We start from the raw sequence: 20,409 nt of genomic DNA on the forward strand, positions 1-20,409 counted from the left end.
AGTTGCTGTAATATCTGTCGCATCTTAGGCCTTCCAAAATCATGCTTCAGTTACGCCTTTGCCTATGAGCAGAAGCCAACAGTATTCACCCAAAGGAAAACGAACCCTAGAGTGGAAACATCCTCACCAAGTTCTTGTTTTGGTAATCTATTGAAGGTGAAAATTTCTACACTAGTTACTCCACTGTCTAGATGTAAAACTTAGGCCGCTAATTTCAGATGGTCTTGGCACTCACAACAAGTATTTTCAAAGGCCGCAAAGCATATTAGTTAGCTTCTCATGAGTGTTTTTTGCCTTGTTAAATTATAACGAGGATCATAAAACTACCCATGGATATACTCCCCAGAACCTCTACGAAGGCCTTAACAAATGTTCGTGTGTAAACTGAGAAGTGTTTGGGAATATCGGCCTATGTCTGTTTGTGTGTGTGTCTGTGTGTGTATGTATTTGATCCTAAACTGATGCTGTATGCAACATTTCTTACACTGATGAAGGCGGCACACAATCAACTTACCCGTCAATGCATGCAGGGAAGTGTGTGTCATCATATGTTTTTCACTCGTAAACGATATTACTTGTTGGAAAACTTACCCACTCTTCGTTTTCTTTCGTCTGTTATCCATTTAATCCACTGACTCCTCCATAAACTCACACATCTATTCTTCTGTCTGTCTCTTTGTCTATGTCTTTATCTTCACTTCTATCTATTTAATTATCTAGATGTACTTACCTGACTATGTGATTCTTACTATCTATCCATCTCTCTATCTATCTATTCACCTGTGTCTACCTGTAATTATTTATCTATATCTGTATGTTTTTTTTCTTCAGGTGAGAATGCCACCTTTACCGGCAGCAGCAACACACGCTGAGGTCCCGGGGAAGGGTGAGTACAGATTTGTTTTGTTGCGGTGACGGTTTCTCCCGCGCGGCAGGCAGTGCGCCACGTCGGATCTATTCTGCCAGCACTTGCTGAACGAGGTCATATTAGTGCCCTGGACACTGACCCTTGAAGACTTGCGTGGGGTATCAAAACCTCAAGCTTTCATTTTCACACGAACCTCGAGGCTCTTGGCGCTGATGTGGCGGCTTCCACTATAGCTACCTATTTCTGGTTGGTCTTGCGTGCTGTGGTAAGCGTCACTAACTACGTATTTGCGGGCCTGGGTTCGAATCCCGGCCTGGGCAGTCTGCGTGCAGCCCACCCAGTTGTTCATCCTTCCTATCGGGATGGTCGATAAATGAGTGCCTGGGGAAACCTGGGGAAGGTAAACTGTGGTAACCCGATCGTTACACTGGCCCCGCGTCGGGTTATAAATGGGCTCTCCCCACCACGGCTCAAAGGGCCAACGGAACGGAGATGAGCTCCACCGCCACGCTCGCTCGTTGTTGGGTATAAGGGGTGGATTTTACCCCACGAAAGTGTTTGCTTACAAATATGCGCGGGTTATCAAGATGGAAAAATAGAAGAGGATGCGGTACCAGAATGATCAGGCGCAGATATATAAATGAGTTGACAGTGGATATCATCAAGCAGTGGGGGCAGCTGAAGCTCATCACTCCTTACCCATCAAGAGCTGTCATATATAAGCGCTCCCGTCATGTGGTGCTCACTGTGTCCGGGGACCTACGACAGGAAGACACGACACAGGTGCCACAGCTGTCGCCACCGTGCGTCCCCTCGCCACACTAAAGCCTTCTGTTTGGACTTCACAGGATATCATAGGTAAGAACTTTGCAATTAATCACTTGGTGCTCTCAAAATATTTAGTATTCATAAACACTGGTTAATGTTTATATTTTATTATTAATCGTGAAAATAGTTGTTTTACTCAAAAAAGCAAAATTTACAGATTAAGGATGTTAGCTTTCCTGGCAGCAGCACAACCAAGGCAGCACCACCACATCCTGAAGTCTTTGGAAAGGAAGGGCGAGTACAGATTTATTTTGTAGTGTTGGTAGTGTCCCCCTCACGGCAGGCAAGGGACTATACCGGGTCTGTGTTGGCTGGTCTCGGCTGAGTGCTGGGCCGAGGCAGGGTCAGGGCCGGCGAGGTAGTGACAGGCGAGGCAGGGTCAGGAGCTGCAGGGTGGTGGTGACAAGGGAAAGCAGGGGTCAGTTCGGCAGGGTGTTGGCAGGCGGAGTGGCAGAGTATTACGCGGCGTCAAGTGACAGTCAGGCGGGGAGGAAATGGAAGATGCAGTAATTTTATAAGCGTCGGGATGTGTCAGGCGCCCTAGGTGGTGCAGGGGACTTAATTGGGGCCTGGCGCGCATCTCTCACCTGCGCTCACCCACCTGTCTGTTCCTCCGCCAATTACGAACGGGATTCACCTGTTGACCATAAAGAACAGGGCGGCAAGACTGACGAGGGAGGAGGAGGAGGAGGAGGAGGAGGAAGAGGAGGAGGAGGAGGAGGAGGAAGAGGAAGAGGAAGAGGAGGAGGAGGAGGAGGAGGAATAGAAGTGCGGTGGAAACGGAAACTCGCGAAGGGAGGGGATGCGAGATCATAACTGTGCCGTGGACGTTATTAGAAGGAAAAACGGTAGTAGTGAAAGTTATCGAAGTAGTGGAAGAAGTTATCGAAGTAATAGTAGAAGTTATAGAAGTAGAAGAAGTTATGGAAGTAGAAGGCGGTGGGTGAAGTAGAACGTATGTTGCTTGAAGTACAGGAGCATATACAAGGATGTGTGGGGGCTGAGGAGGCTGCTGGCGCCGTGTTGAGGTTCCGAGAGACGCTGAAACTCCCGTGGCAGGCAGGCGGGAGGAAGGGAGAAGGGAGAAGGGAGCAGGAGGGCTGGGCGGGTCAGGAAGGGTGCGAGGGCTGGCAGAGGCGTCTGACCCACACAGATTGAGGCAACGACACTGGTAGTTTTTCTTTATTCTTAAAGTACATGAGACAGTTACGTACATCACCCGACACGGTGGAACAAAGCTCTTTAGTTATGGAAAACAATAGGAGGGAAATAATAACACTAATGATAATAATAATAAAGACAATGAAAATAAAACAATTCATAATGATGTGATTACTGAATGAACTAAAATAAACAGGAAGTAAAACAAAATAACCCTGTTCTCAAACACTGATCCACATGTATGTATGTATACACAACCGTCCTCACAAACAGCCATACATACGCATTAATATATACACATACAAATGCATATACATGACCATTCGTGCTCGGCTAACTACACAGTACACGTCCGAGGCGAGAGCCCCGTGTGTGTGAGCGGCGGGGTCTCTGGGGCGTCCTCGGGCGGGCGTGAGTTGTTGAGTTTGTGTTGCGGCCCTCCTCAGCTTGCCCGGGGTTAGGATTGATAGCGGGAGAGCAGGATAGGATAAGGTATTATTGAGGAGGGCAAGGCTGGATAGGACAGGACAAGGTATGGCAGGGTAAGGTTGGACAGGGAAGGGGAAGGCTAGGAAAAACAGGATACTTTAGGACAGAGCAGGGTAGAGCATTGTAGGGCAGGACTGGGCATGGTAGGACAGGGCAAGGTTTGGTAGGAAAGGTCAGGGTAGGACAGAACAAGGATGGACAGTATAGAGAAAGGACAGGACAGAACAGAGCAGGGCAGGGTGGGCAGGATAGGGTATGATAGAGCAGAGATTGGTAGGGCATTGCAGGACTGGACAGGGCAGGATAAAGTAGAATAGGAAAAGGCTGGGTAGGGTAGAACAAGACAGGGCAAGGTAGGGTATGATAGGGTATTGCAGGACAGGACAGGGCAGGATAAAATAGGGCAGGACAAGTCTGGGTAGGGTAAAACAAAACAGGGGAAGGTAAGGTATGATAGGGTGTTGGAGGTCAAGGCAGGGCAGGTCAGGGCTCACCACACACAGGCCTCACCACAGTCCTCCGCTCGTCGCTTCTACAGAATAGTTAACAAAGGTCGTGATGGCGGCAGAGGGAAACAAGGAGGGGAATTTTGGGCTGAGTTAACATATAGACCAATTGTGCTGAGGAAGGTGACGCGCAGACACTGATTGGAAATAAAAGAGACTGGACTAATTACACATACACACAAAAAAGAGAATAAAATAAACCGAAGAAAATTATGGTACTTTGGGTTTAGAACGAATCTTAAAGTACCAAATGGAATCGTTATACGTATGATGATAATGATAATAATGATAATAATAACTAATACATTTTTACATACATCGTTCGGCCGTTACAGTAGTGTTGAGCATATCATCGTATCTTTTCATAAACAACCAAATAAAAGACCAACTAAACACTGACGTTGCGGTATAGGTAATGGTATAAGTAGTAGTAGTAGTAGCAGTAGTAGTAGTAGTAGTAGTAGTAGTAGTAGAAATAGCAGTTGTTGTTGTTGTTGTTGTTGTTGTTGTTGTTGTTGTTGTTGTAATAGTAACAGCAAGAGCAGATGCAATTAACGAAGCAGCAACAGCAGCAGTTTATATGGTTTCTTTAGTTCCAGTTGTAGTCGTAGTAGTAGTAGTAGTAGCAGTAGTAGTAAGAGTAGTAGTAGTAGTAGTAGTAGTAGTAGTAGTAGTAATGGGTTCTGATGGTTGGCAATATGAGAACCGTAAAAATACGTCACAGTTATATTGGAGTAATTCGTAAAACTCTCACCAGCCACAGGTCAGGAGGGAAGAGAAGTTAAGAGGAAGAGAAGTTAAGAGGAAAGAATCACAACAGCAGAAGCAGAAACAACAACAAGAACAACAACAACAACAACTAGAACGTGTGTAGTCATAGCATCGATACCGCGAAAGATATTAGAAAGAGGAGAGAAAACCGGGACGGGGGAATAATGGGATGAGAGGGCGAAGGGAAGGAGGAGGGAGGAGGGAAAGGAAGGATACTGATGGGATGGAAAACGAAGAAAGGAAAGGGAAGGAAGGACACGAATAAGGAAAGGAAGGAGGAATGAGAGAGAAAAAGTGATAAGGAAGGAATACCAGGACACGATTAAAAGTAGAATAGGGATGAAAGAGAAATGGGAGAGAAAGGGAAGCCAGGATACGAATAAGGAAGAAGAGGAGAAACGGGAGGAAAAATAGTGAGAAAGAGAAACTAGAACACCGATAAGGAAGTGGAGGAGGAGGAAAAGGAGGGACGCGGAGGGTCGGGACAGGGCAGGGGTAGAGGAGGACACCAATTATGAAGTAGATCAGAAACAGGTATGAGGGGAGGAAGGGTCAGGGGTCAGTTAAGGACACCAATAGTCATCGTCGTGGTGAGTGGCGGTGAAAGGTTTCTAGCTGCAGTGCAAGTAAAAAGCCAAACCCAGGAACATGCCTAATATATATATCGAAACAAGAAGGTCAAGAGTCATCCATATCACCTCACATCATCGTCATCATCTCCTGCGACGTTCATCCATTGGGTTTTATTTACAGGCTACAGAGGGCGTTGTCTACATCTACGTTTCTACATATATCTCTTTAGGTCGGAGGAGGAGGAGGAGGAGGAGGAGGAGGAGAGCGTCTCTTTACCCTCATGGCCACATTCTTAAAACATTTCGGAGCCCAAACACAGATACTTGACAAGGCTTTAGAAGGAGTTGTGGGCCTTTCCATGGATAGTTTCATGACCCTGTTGATAGTTTGACCTCTCTTCTGTATCATGAACCTAAAAAAAAACACTATTGAGGACCCGACTGATCTCTGTGGCCTTTGAAAATAGATGATGTAAGAGCCAAAGGGGTTTTAAGGGGTCGAGGTGAGGGTATGAAGACATGTCCCTCGTTTGTCTATGTGTTTATCTCTCACTTCCTCTGTCACCATCATAGCTTCTTCGGATAATAGTCTTCCTGCATTCGTCTCTTGTTCCTGGGTAGCACGAGGCAAGAACAGGCTGAAGGGGGTGAGATAAGGGCGTGTGGTTGAGGCTCAAGTCGGCCCCTCTCCTCTCCGTGTGTGTGTGTGTGTGTGTGTGTGTGTGTGTGTGTGTGTGTGTGTGTGTGTGTGTGTGTGTGTGTGTGTGTGTGTGTGTGTGTGTGTGTGTGTGTGTGTGTGTGTGTGTGTGTGTGTGTGTGTGTGTGTGTGTGTGTGTGTGTGTGTCTTTGTTTGTCTTCTTGTTGGCCGCCATGAATGCTTCCTCTCGCCTCTCTGCTCTCTTGTTGTCTTTGTGTTTGTGTGTGTGCTTGTGTGTCTGTCTCTGTAACACATCATGAAGGTTAGAGTTATGCCTTACTTTTTTTTCTTTCGTCTTTCTTGTCCTCATTGTTGTTTTTATATTTGTTTATTATGAGGAAACTGCACTCATTATTTTTCTTTCATCTTCACGCAATATATTTTTTTTCATTTTTCAGACTTCTTTTCCTTAGTGTTCTATTTTCTTTTATTTGCTCTTTACTTCATGTTTTGTAGAAATAAATAAGGTTTTTCACGTCTTTCATTTTGTCTATTTTTTTTCTATGTACACAAAAACACGTCTTATCTTGTCTTAACTTGTGTCTTCTTGCTCTTCTTATATACGTAACACATTTTCGTTTCTATGTCGATCACAAAAAAAATTCTGTCTGTCTGTATGTATGTATGTATGTATGAATGTATGTATTTTTTTCTCTCTCCCTCTCTCTCTCTCTCATGCACTACACTTCATAATGGGAAGCAAAAATCCTTCCCAAGCAGCATGGCGAGGAGGGACTAATGAGGAGGCGTCTATTTATGGTGTGTTTTTGCGCCACTCGATAAAGGTTCCATTTTTCAATACCTCCAAGTCAGATTTTTACCTTCACGCTCTTTTTCCATTTTTTTTCCCTTTTTCCTCTTTTCAAAATATATTAGTGGAGGAAGAAAAGGATCACGTGTGTTTGATGTTCTTTCTCCCTTCACCTGATGTGTCTGACGTATGTAAAGAAAAAAAGGGGCGAGAGTTTTAATCTATTATATCTCACAGGTGCGTCTCTCTCTCTCTCTCTCTCTCTCTCTCTCTCTCTCTCTCTCTCTCTCTCTCTCTCTCTCTCTCTCTCTCTCTCTCTCTCTCTCTCTCTCTCTCTCTCTCTCTCTCTCTCTCTCTCTCTCTCTCTCTCTCTCTCTCGCTCTCGCTCTCGCTCTCGCTCCAGCTCTCTCTCTCTTTCTCATGTTTCCGTCGGTCTTTCTTTGATGTGGCGTTGTGTGTCTCGCAAGTGTGATTTTTCAGGTGTTTCTCGCAGGTGTGTCTGTGTGTCTCTTTGAGGTGTGGCCGATAGGTGTTAAGAGCGAGGCGGCGGAGGTAGAGCTCGGGGGTGGAGGGGGAGGGTGTGGCGTTGCAGGAGGAGGAGGATTTGAGGTGCTCCGTTGATCTCCTGCAGCGCCCTCACTACCACCATCACCATTGTCGTCCACACCAGCAGGAGAAACAGGGACTGGCTGGGACGTGAACCTGTAGGGGGAGGAGAAAGGTTTAAGTACACACACACACACATGCACACACAGGCATTCACACACGCACACCTGGTAATTTGTAATCCATCTCACGCTCTCCAGCAGCTTCTATACCACCTGCATTTCCTACTCTGCCTCCTCTTTTGCTCCTTCTCTTCCTACCCTCTCATTCTTTCCCTCTCCTTTCTTCTCGTTCTCTCCTATCGTTACCTCCCGTTGTTTTCCCTTTCCTTTCCTATCTCTTCCCTCCTTCCATTCTTTCTCCTTCCCTCCCCCGTCCCCTCCCCTCCCCTCATGGCTCCCGCTAAGCAACGCTCGTCCAAATTAGTTTCCCAGTGGCTTACCTTGAGCCGCCTTACCTGCACACACACACACACACACACACACACACACACACACACACACACACACACACTCACATACACGACTTCCATTCATCTTGTGGGGACGGTCATGGCAGTTATTCTTTTTTCTGACAGTAGTTAAATTCCCTGACCCCATGTACAGACTCCTACCCTTTAGAGGATCATTCATAGGTCCTGCCGGGGAGGTGTTTTTTATTGATATTATTTTTGGGAAAGAAAGGAAGGAAATTATGCTTGGTTGGCCTTAAGGAGTGGTCTGTCTAAACTTTGAAAAGTGGTCGAACAGAAAGTATGGCTGAAAATAGGTTGGGAAAAATTGTTACTATTGGTTTAGATATAGCTAAGGTCTCCTACGCTTGGTTTATTTATACAGTCGCAAACTATAACCCTATTGATGTTCGTTTTTTTTCCATTTAATTTAGGTTTACGTAGAACACATCTCCCAGACATTCTTTTTCAGGTTGTTAGACGTTAGTGTATAATTGAGTCTGAGAACGAACTATAATGTTATATCAAGTTGGAAAGAGAAATATCGTCACCCTCATAAAATAATCGCCGGTCATTTTTCAGAGATTTCCAGGTTTTTGTCTACATCAATTTTTCAACATGTGACGCCCATTTTTGTATAGTTCCCTTGGTCATTCAGGGTTTGAGTGTTCTAGAATTGGCCTTTTCATTCCTGCCTAAATCTTAAGACAAATGAGATGATGACATTTCTTTTCTGATTTCCTGTAAAGTAGAAAATAATGACTTAGGCGCTTTGTTTTTTTCGATCTCTTTCATCATTCCCTCAAACTCCATTCCTTTGCGTTGATATCTCCGTCAGGGTACACGGATATCTTACCTTTAGAAGTTGCTTGATTAACAAAGTCTTCCTCAGCCCCGTCACACAATACTCTTTGATGTCTATATTTCAAACGCAAACGTAAATATATCAAAAGTTTATTTATCGAGTGACTTTTCTCTCTCCAAATCTTTTCATTTCTTACGTAACAATAGATATAAAAAAGCAAACATCTGGTAGCCTCAAAAAACTGAATTCGTAACTTGTGATGATTTTTAAGATATTTTTCTTTCATTAAGCGGTTGTCATTATCGTTTTGTTTTACTTTGGGTATGGGCTTTATTTATTTATTTCAAGGGTAGTTTAATTGTTTTGTTTTGGCTGTGGGCTTTTTACGGGTTACCGGGTACTCAAGCTCCTATGGCAAGTGTCTTAGGAATTCTCGATGTTCGTGTGCGGGTATATATCACACGACGATGACTTCACTTCCTCGCTAAGTTCTCGTCATGGCATTCATCTACGGCTGGTATTACACGTTCTTAATTTTCCATACACGGCCCTGACTCTTGCATCTCTTCCTTTATTAATTCCATCCGTCTGGCAGCCGCGTTCTCGTCCCCTCAATGCGGTGCGGGTACATTTCTGAGTCGCTTGATTAATTCGTAGAGTGAGGTCGAGGTTTAGGTATTTTGCGCATAGAGTATTGGGGGTTAGTGTAGAGCTTTATGCGGCACGTAGGCTCAGTCCGGCGATTACAATAGGTTGATGAATATGTGAAGAGGTGGGTAAGAAGGGAAAAGAGACAGGCAGGCAGGTAGGTAGGTAGGTATTGCAGGTAGGAAGAGAAATAGGTAAAGTAAGGAGGTTAGTGAGTATTTAGATAGAGATAAATAGATAGATAGAAAACCAGAGAGAGAGAGAGAGAGAGAGAGAGAGAGAGAGAGAGAGAGAGAGAGAGAGAGAGAGACGTACTGACCGGCTGACAAAGAAGTGTAGTCCATATTATCACACAGGGCAAGAAGGAAGGGAGGGAAGTAAGGAGGAAGCAAGCAGACGAAAAACAAGAAAAAAAGAGACACGGAAAAAAGAGAAACACGCAGGAAGGAAGGAAGGAAGGAAGGAAGGAGAGAGAACAGAAGCGGAAAACAATGAAAGTAACTAAGAAAGAAACAGATGATTATACGAGAGGAGGAAGGCGCTGGCTGAGAGGAGGAGGAGGAGGAGAAAGAGGACGAAGCAGAGGAAGAAGAGGAGGAGGGGAGGCAGGAAAGCAGGGGAAGACAAGGGAAGAAGAAACAAAGGCAACATATAAGTGAGGAATATAGAAAAGGCATGAGATGAGAGAGGGAAGAACAGAAGGGGAAGAAACGGAAATAAAAGAGAGGGGAGAAAATGCGGATGGAAAAGGAATAAGAGAGAGAGAGAGAGAGAGAGATGTAGTGGTTCTTGAGTTCTTATTTTCGTGTTGACTTAGAGAGAGAGAGAGCGGTCGTACTTGAGTGTGCTTCATTACTCTCTCTCTCTCTCTCTCTCTCTCTCTCTCTCTCTCTCTCTCTCTCTCTCCATCTTTTTTTTTTTTCTTCCTCTACCCTCCAATTAGTCTCCTTTGCCTCCTGTCTCTCTCTTTCAAGTTCTTCTTCCTCTTAGTATTGCTTTTATAATTTCTTCCCTTATTCTTGTTTGAGTTTTTAGTTGCTGTTTGATTCCTCTCTTCCTTCTCCTTCGTTCGTTCTCTTTTTCCTATAATCCTTACGTTTTTTTATGGTTCCGTTTTTTTTTTTTTTATCTTTCCTGTATATCCCTTCCTTCCCTCCTTACTTTTTTTTTTTTGTTCCTTCTGTTCTTTCTTTCTTCCATTTTTTCCTCCTTCATCCTTTTCTGCCATCCTCAAGTCTGTCCTTTCTTCCTACCTACCTCCCTTCTTTCCTTCCTTCCTACCTTCCGTCCTTCCTTCATTCATTCACTCATTCCGTCCTTACTTCCTTTCTTCCTACCTACCTACCTTCCTTCCTCCCTTCATTCCTTCCTTCCTTCCTTCCTTCGTTCCTTCCTTCCTTCCTCCCTTCCTTCCTTCCTTCCTTCCTTCCTTCCTCCAACACATGTAAATCTACCGTGACCCACCTTCTTCTTCCTCCTCCTCCTCCTCCTCCTCAGCCTCCTTCCAGATCCTGCAGGACCCATTCAGATTGTCTCTAATCCTCTTAGCCTTCACCCTCCCTCCTTCCCTCCCTCCTTTCCCCCTTTCTTCCTTCCTTCCCTCCTTCTCTCCCTCCCTAACTCTCTCTTATCCTCCTCCCGTTTGCCGGCTCCTCCTTGTATCTGTGCACTTACAAATTCTTCAAGACATTCTCTCTCTCTCTCTCTCTCTCTCTCTCTCTCTCTCTCTCTCTCTCTCTCTCTCTCTCTCTCTCTCTCTCTCTCTCTCTCTCTCTCTCTCTCTCTCTCTCTCTCTCTCTCTCTCTCATTACGTAACATCCTTCAACTAAGCCTAACTTGAGACAAAAAAAACAAATATCTGATGTCCTCGTTTTAAGGATTAGGAGAACAAAACACTAAGAGGAAAGAGATGTTAGAGTTCGACGGACACTGTTTTACCTTAAGTTCTCCCCGTGAAATACAGAAAGACGAATAAAGATGACTAAGATGAAGAATGAAGTTATAGCTGAACCTCTCATTGCTTCCCATTTTCAGTGCGCGGTGTTTACGTTTTCTTTCTCTCCCTTCTTATCTGCCTAAGCTCATGTACACATCATCTTCTGTTTCCACTTACGTAACTTCTTTTATAATCTTCTTCCTTCTTCGAGACATTCATTACTTCTATCATTTTTCTCATTCCTAACTTTCCTCTATTTGTTTCTTGTCTTCCTCCTTCAGACAGAGATACCGAGAAGCAGAGATAGGGATTCGTCCAAGCTCCGACAGATGGCGCTGATATTGCTGTTTTCCAAGCGTTGCAGGTCTTGTGAGGGGGATCAGCTGTATTGTACCTATTCACCGTATTCAGAGTTTGCCTACGTGGAAAACCGTTTGAGTTCTGCGAAAATGCTTGAACGATTCGCGACTGCTGAGATAGGGAGATATATTTTTCTGCTTCGATTCCTTTGCTTGAGTCTTGAGGTGGTTAGTAAGATAACGATGAAGGTACTGAATGTTGGATGCGATGAAAGGTCTCCCGCTGCATTTATACTGTTGGAAAGAAGGAAAAGGATCTCTAGTCCGTCATAGAAATCGTAAAGTGATCTCAGCAGCCTTGAGTTTTAAGAGGAATGCCTGCAAAAAAAAGGAATATATTGTACCCAAAGCAGTTTCATCTCCTTTTTAGTCTGTCTGTTTGTTTGTCTTTCCTTTTCTCTGTCGGTTTGTCTTTCATTCTGTCTGTCTGTCTGTCTGCTGGTGGGTCTGTGTGTCTGTCTGTTTGTATACCTGCTTATCTGTCATTAGCTCTGTTTGTCTGCGTTTCTATTATCTATCTAAGCATCTATCTATTTCTCTATCAATTTCTACTTAAACACACACACAAACACACACACACACCCACCCACACACACACACACACACACACACACACACACACACACACACACACACATACACACACACACACACCACGAAAACAATCTCCCCCTGACCATCACACGTCAGGGCGACTTATGAATACATTATACCAGAGTCCAGAGTCTCTTGGCCTTCAGGAGAGGGTGGGAAAAATAGTGCTCTCTCTCTCTCTCTCTCTCTCTCTCTCTCTCTCTCTCTCTCTCTCTCTCTCTCTCTCTCTCTCTCTCTCTCTCTCTCTCTCTCTCTCTCTCTCTCTCTCTCTCTCTCTCTCTCTCTCTCTCTCTCTCTCTCTCTCTCTCTATCTCTCTCTCTCTCTCTCTCTCTCTCTCTCTCTCTCTCTCTCTCTCTCTCTCTCTCTCTCTCTCTCTCTCTCTCTCTCTCTCTCTCTCTCTCTCTCTCTCTCTCTCTCTCTCTCTCTCTCTCTCTTCTCTCCTCCTATCCTCCTCCTCCTCCTCTCTCCCTCTCCTCCTCCTCTCCTCCTCCTACACTCTTTCTTTCCCCTTCGCCCTCCTATTCTTCCTCCTCCTCCCCCATCTCTTTTTTCCTCCTTCATCCTCTCCCCTCCTTCCTCTTCTTTCAACGTTTTTTTCATCTTCCTTCCCTTCCTTGCTTCCTTCCTGCCTTTATTCCTTTCCTCTCCTCCCTTCGGTCCTGTTCTCTCACTAGTTTATTCTCCTCCTGTTTTTCCTCCTCCTCCTCCTCCTCCTCCTCCTCCTTCTCCATCATTCGTCCATTAACTCCACAAATCCCTTCCTTCTCCACTCTTGCAAAATTTTACCTCCGGGTCCCACACGGATAAGTTTCCCCTTCACTCATGTCCTTTCTCGACGCCCGGCTCACACAACATCACTTCTCTGCCCTTCACTTCATATCACATCTACGTAGGGTGTTAGTGGTCATGTCAGGAAGAGCTACCCTGGGGACGTGAGGTGAGGTATTGAAATGAAGTCTTGTAGAAAAAATGTTGATTAGTCTTTGTTTTAGGGATAGCTCATGTTTTTTTTTCCTTTCAACTCAGTGTTCCATGGTTGTTGTTTTTTTCCTTTTTTTATATTCTCTATGGAGGTACTAATTGGAAGTGTGTTTGTTCGTTTAGGAATTATCGAGCATCATTTTCTGCGATATTTTGTATTTTTTCCTTTTAAATTATCTACGGCATTTGGTCTCGGCAGTAAAATCTATAAGCGTGACCCCTGCGAACTCCTCTTACTCCTACTCCTCCTCTTTATCCTCATTTACCTCTGTCTTTGTTATCTTCCTCCTGATACTCCTCCTCTCCCTTCTCCTATTCTCCTTCTCCTCTTCCTCCTCTTCCTCATCTTCGTATTCTTCCTCCTCGCTTTCGTCCTCTTTCACCTACTTCTATTCTCCTTTTCCTCCTCCTCGTCATCCTCATTCTCTTTCTCCTTCCCCTACTCCTTCTCCGCTTCGTTCTCCTCCTCCTCCTCCTCCTCCTCCTCGTCTTCGTATTCTTAACCCTCCTCGCTTTTGTACTCTTTCACTACTTCTATTCTCCTTTTCCTCCTCCTTTTCCTCCTCGTCTTCTTCGTACTCTTTCTCCTTCCCCTACTCCTCCTCCGCTTCATTCTCCTTTCCTCCTCCTTCACGTCCTCCTCCTCTTCCTCCTCAGCATTTCTTTCTCTCTCTTTATCTATCTATCTATTTGTCTCTCTTCCTGTCTGTCTATCTAACTATCCCTTCTCTCTAACTAACTAACTTATTAACTAACTACTCAATCATCTATCTCTATCACTATCTATTATACCCACCGGCGGAGAAGTAGCCGGACTGCTGTAGCCTCCTGAAGACCGGGTTGTGGAGCTCGAGGACAGAGGACTCGCGGTACAGGTTGGGGATGACGGCGTCGCAGCGCAGAAGCAGACGCCCCTGGCTGTCCCACCGCTCCCTGGCCGGCAGCTCGAGGCTCACCACCGTCGTGTAGGTGTCGTGTCCCTCCATCCGTGAGCTCTGGGGCGACACGTACGTCCGGGGAATCTGTTGGGGAACGAAGAGGTTACTTTAAGTCTTCGTCAGCGTGGGTCAAGAATCCTAAGTTTCGCGATGGGTTGTTTTTTGGGATGAAACTTTTTTTTTTAGTAACAGATAATAAAAGCGGAACCTGTGTGTGTGTGTGTGGGGGGGGGGGGGGGGGAGAGAGGTTACTTTAAGTCTTCGTCATCGTATAGGTCAAGAATCCTAAGTTTCGCGATGGTTGTTCTTTGGGTTGAAACTTTTTTTCAGTATTAGATAATAAAAGAGGAACCTGTGTGTGTGTGTGTGTGTGGGGGGGGGGGGGGGGGGGGTTACTGTAGGTCAGGTTTTGTCAGCGTCGGTCAAGTTTCTTCAGTTAGTTTAGCGACGGTCGAACATTGGATGGAAACTTTTTTAAGCAATAGAAGACCAGATAGGGAAAGGCTTACACCCGGGTCTTAGTAGTATAGAAAGAAGGGGTTGTTAGGGCGTCGAACGAGTGTTGTTGAAGATAAAAAGAAGTTAATAGTGTTGTTGTCGTTGATGGTGATCTGCTCTTATTAGGGGAAAACGGGAACTATAATTATGCAACGAAAAGGAAAATGAAGGGAGTCCTGAAAGAAGAAACGGGTATAGCTAAGGCCTCCTCCTCCTCCTCCTCTTCCTCCTCCTCTTCCTCCTCCTCCTCCAGCGCCTCCTCATTTTCATAGTCCTAATTTTTCTTCTTCTTCTTCTTCTTCCTCCCTTTTTGCCTTATGCGTCGTCTTATCTACGTTATTATTAAGATTTATTTCACGTTTTTCTAATCGCGTCAATTCTATTAAATCCAATGTTTTCAAAAGGAAGTTAAAAGCCTCTTAAGCCATTTTGTGAACACCTCGCCTCTTAGGACCTTGTGCGAGGGTTGGACGAGGAGGAGGAGGAGGAGGAGGAGGAGGAGGAGGAAGCAGAATCAGCAGAAGAAGAAAAAGGAGGAGGAGGAGGAGGAGGAGGAAGAGTAGAGGAATGGGAAGAAGAGAAAGAGGAAGAAAAAATAAGAAAAGGAGAAGACTCTGGCAGAAGAAAAAGAAGACAGACGAAAAGATGAACAAGAACAAGAGGAAAAAAAAGAACAAGAACAGAAGGAAATAGCACAAGAATGGAAGAAAGAAGATGAATTTGATGATGACGAAGAAAGGCTGAGTGATAAAGAGAGGATGATATTGAGAACGAGGTGCGTGAGGGTTAAGTAGAAGGGGGGAGAGGGAGGGAATGAAGAGGGTTCCTTGTGAGGGAAATGGTTTGGGAGGTCCTCAGAAGGGAGTCGAGGTCATCATACCCTTTGCAGGATCCTCAACCCACGGAAAATGAGGTCGGATGATAAGCGTTTAGAATGTGTGTGTGTGTGTGTGTGTGTGTGTGTGTGTGTGTGTGTGTGTGTGTGTGTGTGCGTGTGCGTGTGGAGAAGTCAGGCAACAGGCACGTGAATCAGTCGCAATTATATTTCATTATTAATTTTTTGACCTATTGGAATCAAGGCTTAGATTTTGGGTGGCCATTCGAAACACACACACACACACACACACACACACACACACACACACACACACCATTCGCACCTCACCAGAAGAGAAATGAGACAGAGACAGATGAAAACAAGACTGTCTGATCAGATGTGGATGGCCTCCTGTGATTAAATATTCCGTCTCGTCCATTTACCGCAACACACTGAACCTTGTGTCTCCTCTTAGCTGCTGGGTTCGGGCTGCGGCAGGGGGTGGCTGGGTGTGTGGGTGCATGTGGAGGTCACCTAATGCCACGGGTCAAACGGAGGCTTACAAGTGAAGCACCAACACAGGGAGGAAACTATTGATGTGTGTGTGTGTGTTGGGGGTGGTGGGGGGCGGGTATGTGTGTGTGTGTGAAAGCTACCCGCCCAGCTGCTGAACACACGTCAAAGCATCAGCCGCAAGGAAAGATAGACAGACATGAACATTGAACAGGCTCTTTACGTGTATTAGTGAGTCTTCCCTGAGTAGTTACATAGATAATAATAAAATAATGTGTACGTAGTAGACAGAGAACCACGACAACCAAACATTTTACGTATATATATGTTAGTGAGAGCCTAGTCTGAGTTTATACATTGATGGAAAAGCCATGTATCCGTACCACATGAAATCAAATGAAAATACCACATACGTTTTTAAAGATTCACGCAACAAAATAAGTTAGAATACAGGACAGAACGAGCTTGACTTAGGCCCCTATTCTTAAAAAACTTAGGAACTTGCACGCCCACAATTGATTAGGCTTCCGTAGAGGTTGTTGTTATGGGTATTTCTAATGGGTAGGAAATAACAGAAAAGAGGAAGGTGAGAGAAAAATAAAACAACAGGAAAAAAAAGAAGGAAATCGAAAGGAATAAGCCATGGGTAGTTTAATAAGCCTTAGTGATAAGTTGACAAGGCTTCTGCATCATGAATAAGATAAAAACACTCATGAGAACCTGACTAATCTCCTTCGTGGCCTTTGTAAATAGTTGTTGAGGGAGCCAAAAGCGTGTGAGAACAGTGGTCTTAATTTCGCAAAAGAGCAAAGACGTAAGAACACATGTAAGCACGAACAGATAAGAGCACACACAAAACATAAGAATATATCAAAGAAGACACACGTAAAAACACACATAAGTAAAAAGAAACACCTCAGAACAACCTCACCAAAGAATACTCACACCTAAGAACACACTCCTATGATCACACACCTAAGAACACACACCTAAGAACACACCTAAGAACACACAGCTAACAACACACACCTAAGAACACACACCTAACAACACACACCTAAGAACACACACCTCACAGCACACACCTAAGAACAAACACCTGCAAACACCTACCTCCGTATCGTTGATGTACCAGATGAGGTGGACGGGAGGATTAGCGCCGCGAGCCACACAGTCGGCCTTCACACGCTGCCCCTCCTGCACCTCCACGGGCCCCGAGCCGCCCCAGCCCGACACCCGGATCTCAGGACCTCTGTTCCCCGCGATGTGGTCAGGCGGGTCTGCGGGAGGGGCGGGGAAGGGTGATTAATGGCCAGTGTTCTTGTGGTGTGGAGGCGGCGGGCGGGGCTGTGTTGCTTCTAGTGTTGCTGTTGGGGTGTGTTTTTGTGTTGCTTCTGCTGTTGTTGCGTCGCCTTCACTAGCATTTAAGAGTCCACTACTGACATCTTTATTGGTAGTATTGAAAGGGTGTTAATTGTGGTAGTATTCTTAGTAGTAGCAGGAGTAGTAGTAGTAGTAGTTGTAGTAGTAGTAGTAAGAGTAGTAGGAAAAGACAGTAACGACTATTGTATGAACTTGTACCTGTCAGTCAATAGCTCCGTCTTTTTTCCCCGTCTTCTTTTCTCTATTTATCTTTATTCCATATCTCTCAGTCAACTATTATAGCACTTTTCCCTATATACTTCATTTGTAACCTCATCTGCATCATCTCCTTTATAATTATGTCATCCTTTCCTCTTCTAAGACATTTCCGAGTCAGTGCATCTATTTGTAAGTACTTTTTTTCCATTCATCTGCTTCCTATCACTTAACTTCCAATAGCATCGAAGTTTCTCGTATCACTTATTTCTGCTGTTGCACAAAGCTCCTCTCGTCCTTTTCTCCTTTTTTTTTTCTCTACAGCTTTTTTCTCCCTCTCCTTCTTTTCTAGTCTTTCCTAAACCTTTATCCCACTTTTTCTTTCTGTTTCCCTACCCTCCTCTTTCTCCCCCCTGGCGTGTACCATCCTCGTGCCCTTTCTTCCTTTTTCCGCAATCCTTTTTCCCCCTCTCTTCCTCCGTCTCTCTTCTTATTCAAACCTTTCTCTCTCCCTGATTTTCTACCTCCCTACCTTCCTCTGGCTTACCTTCCTCCTACCTTTTTCTGCCCTTTTCCGCAAGCTTGTTTTTGCTGTCCCTCTCTCCCTCCATCTCTCCTCTTCGTTAAACCTTTCTCTCTCTCTGCTTTTTTTTTTATTTCCCTATCTTCCTTTCTCTCTTTTTCTTTCCCCAACCTCCCATTTTACTTTCTCCAAACTGTTTTCCATTTCTTTCTCCCTCTTTCCTCCCTCCCAAACCACTCTTCCTCCTTTCTCTCCTTCCATTCTTCTCCTCTTTCCCTTCTCCTCCTCTGCCCTCCTTCTCCTCCTTCCCTCCTTCCTCCTCTTCTCCTCCCCGAGACGTGTGTATATCTCACGAACTGTGCTTCTGCCTGCAAGACAAACAAACACACAAACAAATAAAACAAAATATGAGTTCTTCAGTGAGGCGCGTGAGGGTTAGGGCAGGACCGTCTTGCACCACCACCACCACCACCACCACCACCACTACCACTGTCAGTAACATCACCTCCCGTATCACCACCACCAATAACAGAATCACCATCAACAAGTACATCCAGTCACCATCAACTACCACCTCCCTCACCTCCACCAATGTCAGTCTCACCACACTATCACCACTACCACCACCATCGCCACCACCAGTAATACCTCTACCACTATCTTTAACATTACCATCACCACCAGTAAAACCACCACCACTAGTAATACCTCTGTCACCATTTGTAACATCACCACCACCAACAGCAACACCACCAACACCAGCACCATCACCAGTAACACCTCCACCACCACCAGAACTCCATCACCAACACCAATCCCATTACCACCAACAACAACCACACGCCATCACCTACCGCCTCCAGCATCACCACCACCACCACCACCTCGAATCCCCCAAAGGAATCTGCATTTCGCTCGTACGTATTTTCGACAAGGCCAGACACCATTTTCTTGTGTGATGCTCCTGTTTTGAGAGCGCGGCGGCGTGTTCCGTATAGGATTTTGTCCCGCGGTGTGTGTGTGTGTGTGTGTGTGTGTGTGACCAGGGGAAGTATTCATAAGTACCATCGTTCTTCAAGTTCTCTTTCGTGTGGTTCTCTATACCTTACACTTGACCCTTACAACCCACTTCGAAACCTCCTCAAAGTACTAAGATTTCTGTGCCTTCTGCCGTTTGGTGATTAGCTGTCTATCTGCGAAGAAGTGACGGCGGCAGAGTGAACAGCCGCCACGACGAAAACAGAGTCAGATTTTGGTGTCTTTCCTTTGTTTTGAAGTACATGTCTGTGGCTGTTTTACGCTGACCGACGCGGCGTGTGTCTGCGTGTCCAGCTTCAGGGTGTTGATGGCTGTGGGTGGGACTAAGACCTCTAAAGCGAACAATAGATTAGACTACTGTTAAGGCACTGAATCTTGCCCAGCCCAGCAACCTCAAGGAAGATTAACCTAGGCACTAAGACCTCCAAAACAGACACTAGATTAGACTACTGTTAAGGGACTGAATCACTCCCGACCCAGCAACCTCAAGGAAGATTAACCTAGACTAAAGCTTTCCCTGCGTACCTGTGCGACAATAATCAACATTCTTATTAACACCGAACATACCTGAAGTGAAATGAAAGGGTGATATTTTTCTTTGTTAAGGTGACTGGCTGGAAGACTGTAAAAACCCATCAATACAAATAGCCTGACGCGTATTATTGCGAGAAGTGACGCCCGGAATAGTAACCTTCCCTTTGATGTTATTGGAGAGAGAGAGAAAAAAAAAAAAAGAGAGATTTGACTCCCACATTCATGGTAACCTTCAGTGTGTTTGTGATCGCCCGAGTCCGCTAAATATTGTTGGTGTTTTAATAGAGACTGACCTTTGTTTTATGTGAGGGGGGGAGGGGGGGGGGCGATATGTGTGTGTGTGTGTGTGTGTGTGTGTGTGTGTGTGTGTGTGTGTGTGCGTATAAAAATTCTTTGTTTCCCATCTGCTGTCTATTTCCTTTAGCAACATTTTCCCTCTTTGACCGTTTCCTCTTCGCCTTTGTGTCCCCCTCTTCTTTCACTTCCCTTTCCTCTCTCTCTCTCCCTCTTTCCATCTTCAATTCACTTTCTTTCGTTTTCCTGCTCTCCGTTTTCCTTTCTCTCTCTCTCTCTCTCTCTCTCTCTCTCTCTCTCTCTCTCTCTCTCTCTCTCTCTCTCTCTCTCTCTCTCTCTCTCTCTCTCTCTCTCTCTCTCTCTCTCTCTCTCTCTCTCTCTCTCTCTCTCTCTCTCTCTCTCTCTCTCTCTCTCTCTCTCTCTCTCTCTCTCTCTCTCTCTCTCTCTCTCTCTCTCTCTCCCTCTTCTGTACCTCTCCTATCCTTCCCTCACTCCTCACGTTCCTCTCCTCTCCCTCTCCTCTCCCTCTCTTCCCTATATCTACCTTTCTTTTCTCCCTTTCTCCCTCCCCTCCCTTCTTCCTCCACCCATTCTCTCCCCTTCCTATCAACTTATTCCCCTTCTTCCATTCCTCTCTTCCTTCTCTCCTTCT

The 20,409-nt window shown here is 45.2% G+C and overlaps 1 protein-coding gene across 1 annotated transcript in view; it reads right to left on the minus strand.

The window, feature by feature from the left end:
* Positions 1-2,864: 2,864 nt before the first annotated feature.
* Positions 2,865-20,409, minus strand: part of LOC126999886 (uncharacterized) — a 48,654-nt gene continuing 31,109 nt past the window's right edge. Inside the window, exons 4-6 of the mRNA XM_050863011.1 lie at positions 16,904-17,070; positions 13,821-14,046; positions 2,865-7,345 (exon numbers count right to left, since the gene is read on the minus strand). Of these exons, the coding sequence (XP_050718968.1) occupies positions 7,176-7,345; positions 13,821-14,046; positions 16,904-17,070 (563 nt within the window). The 3' untranslated portion in view covers positions 2,865-7,175. The remainder of the gene's footprint in view (positions 7,346-13,820; positions 14,047-16,903; positions 17,071-20,409) is intronic.

The sequence above is a fragment of the Eriocheir sinensis genome, chromosome 17 (genome assembly GCF_024679095.1).
Source record: "Eriocheir sinensis breed Jianghai 21 chromosome 17, ASM2467909v1, whole genome shotgun sequence".
In the NCBI taxonomy this organism is placed as follows: Eukaryota; Metazoa; Arthropoda; class Malacostraca; order Decapoda; family Varunidae; genus Eriocheir; species Eriocheir sinensis.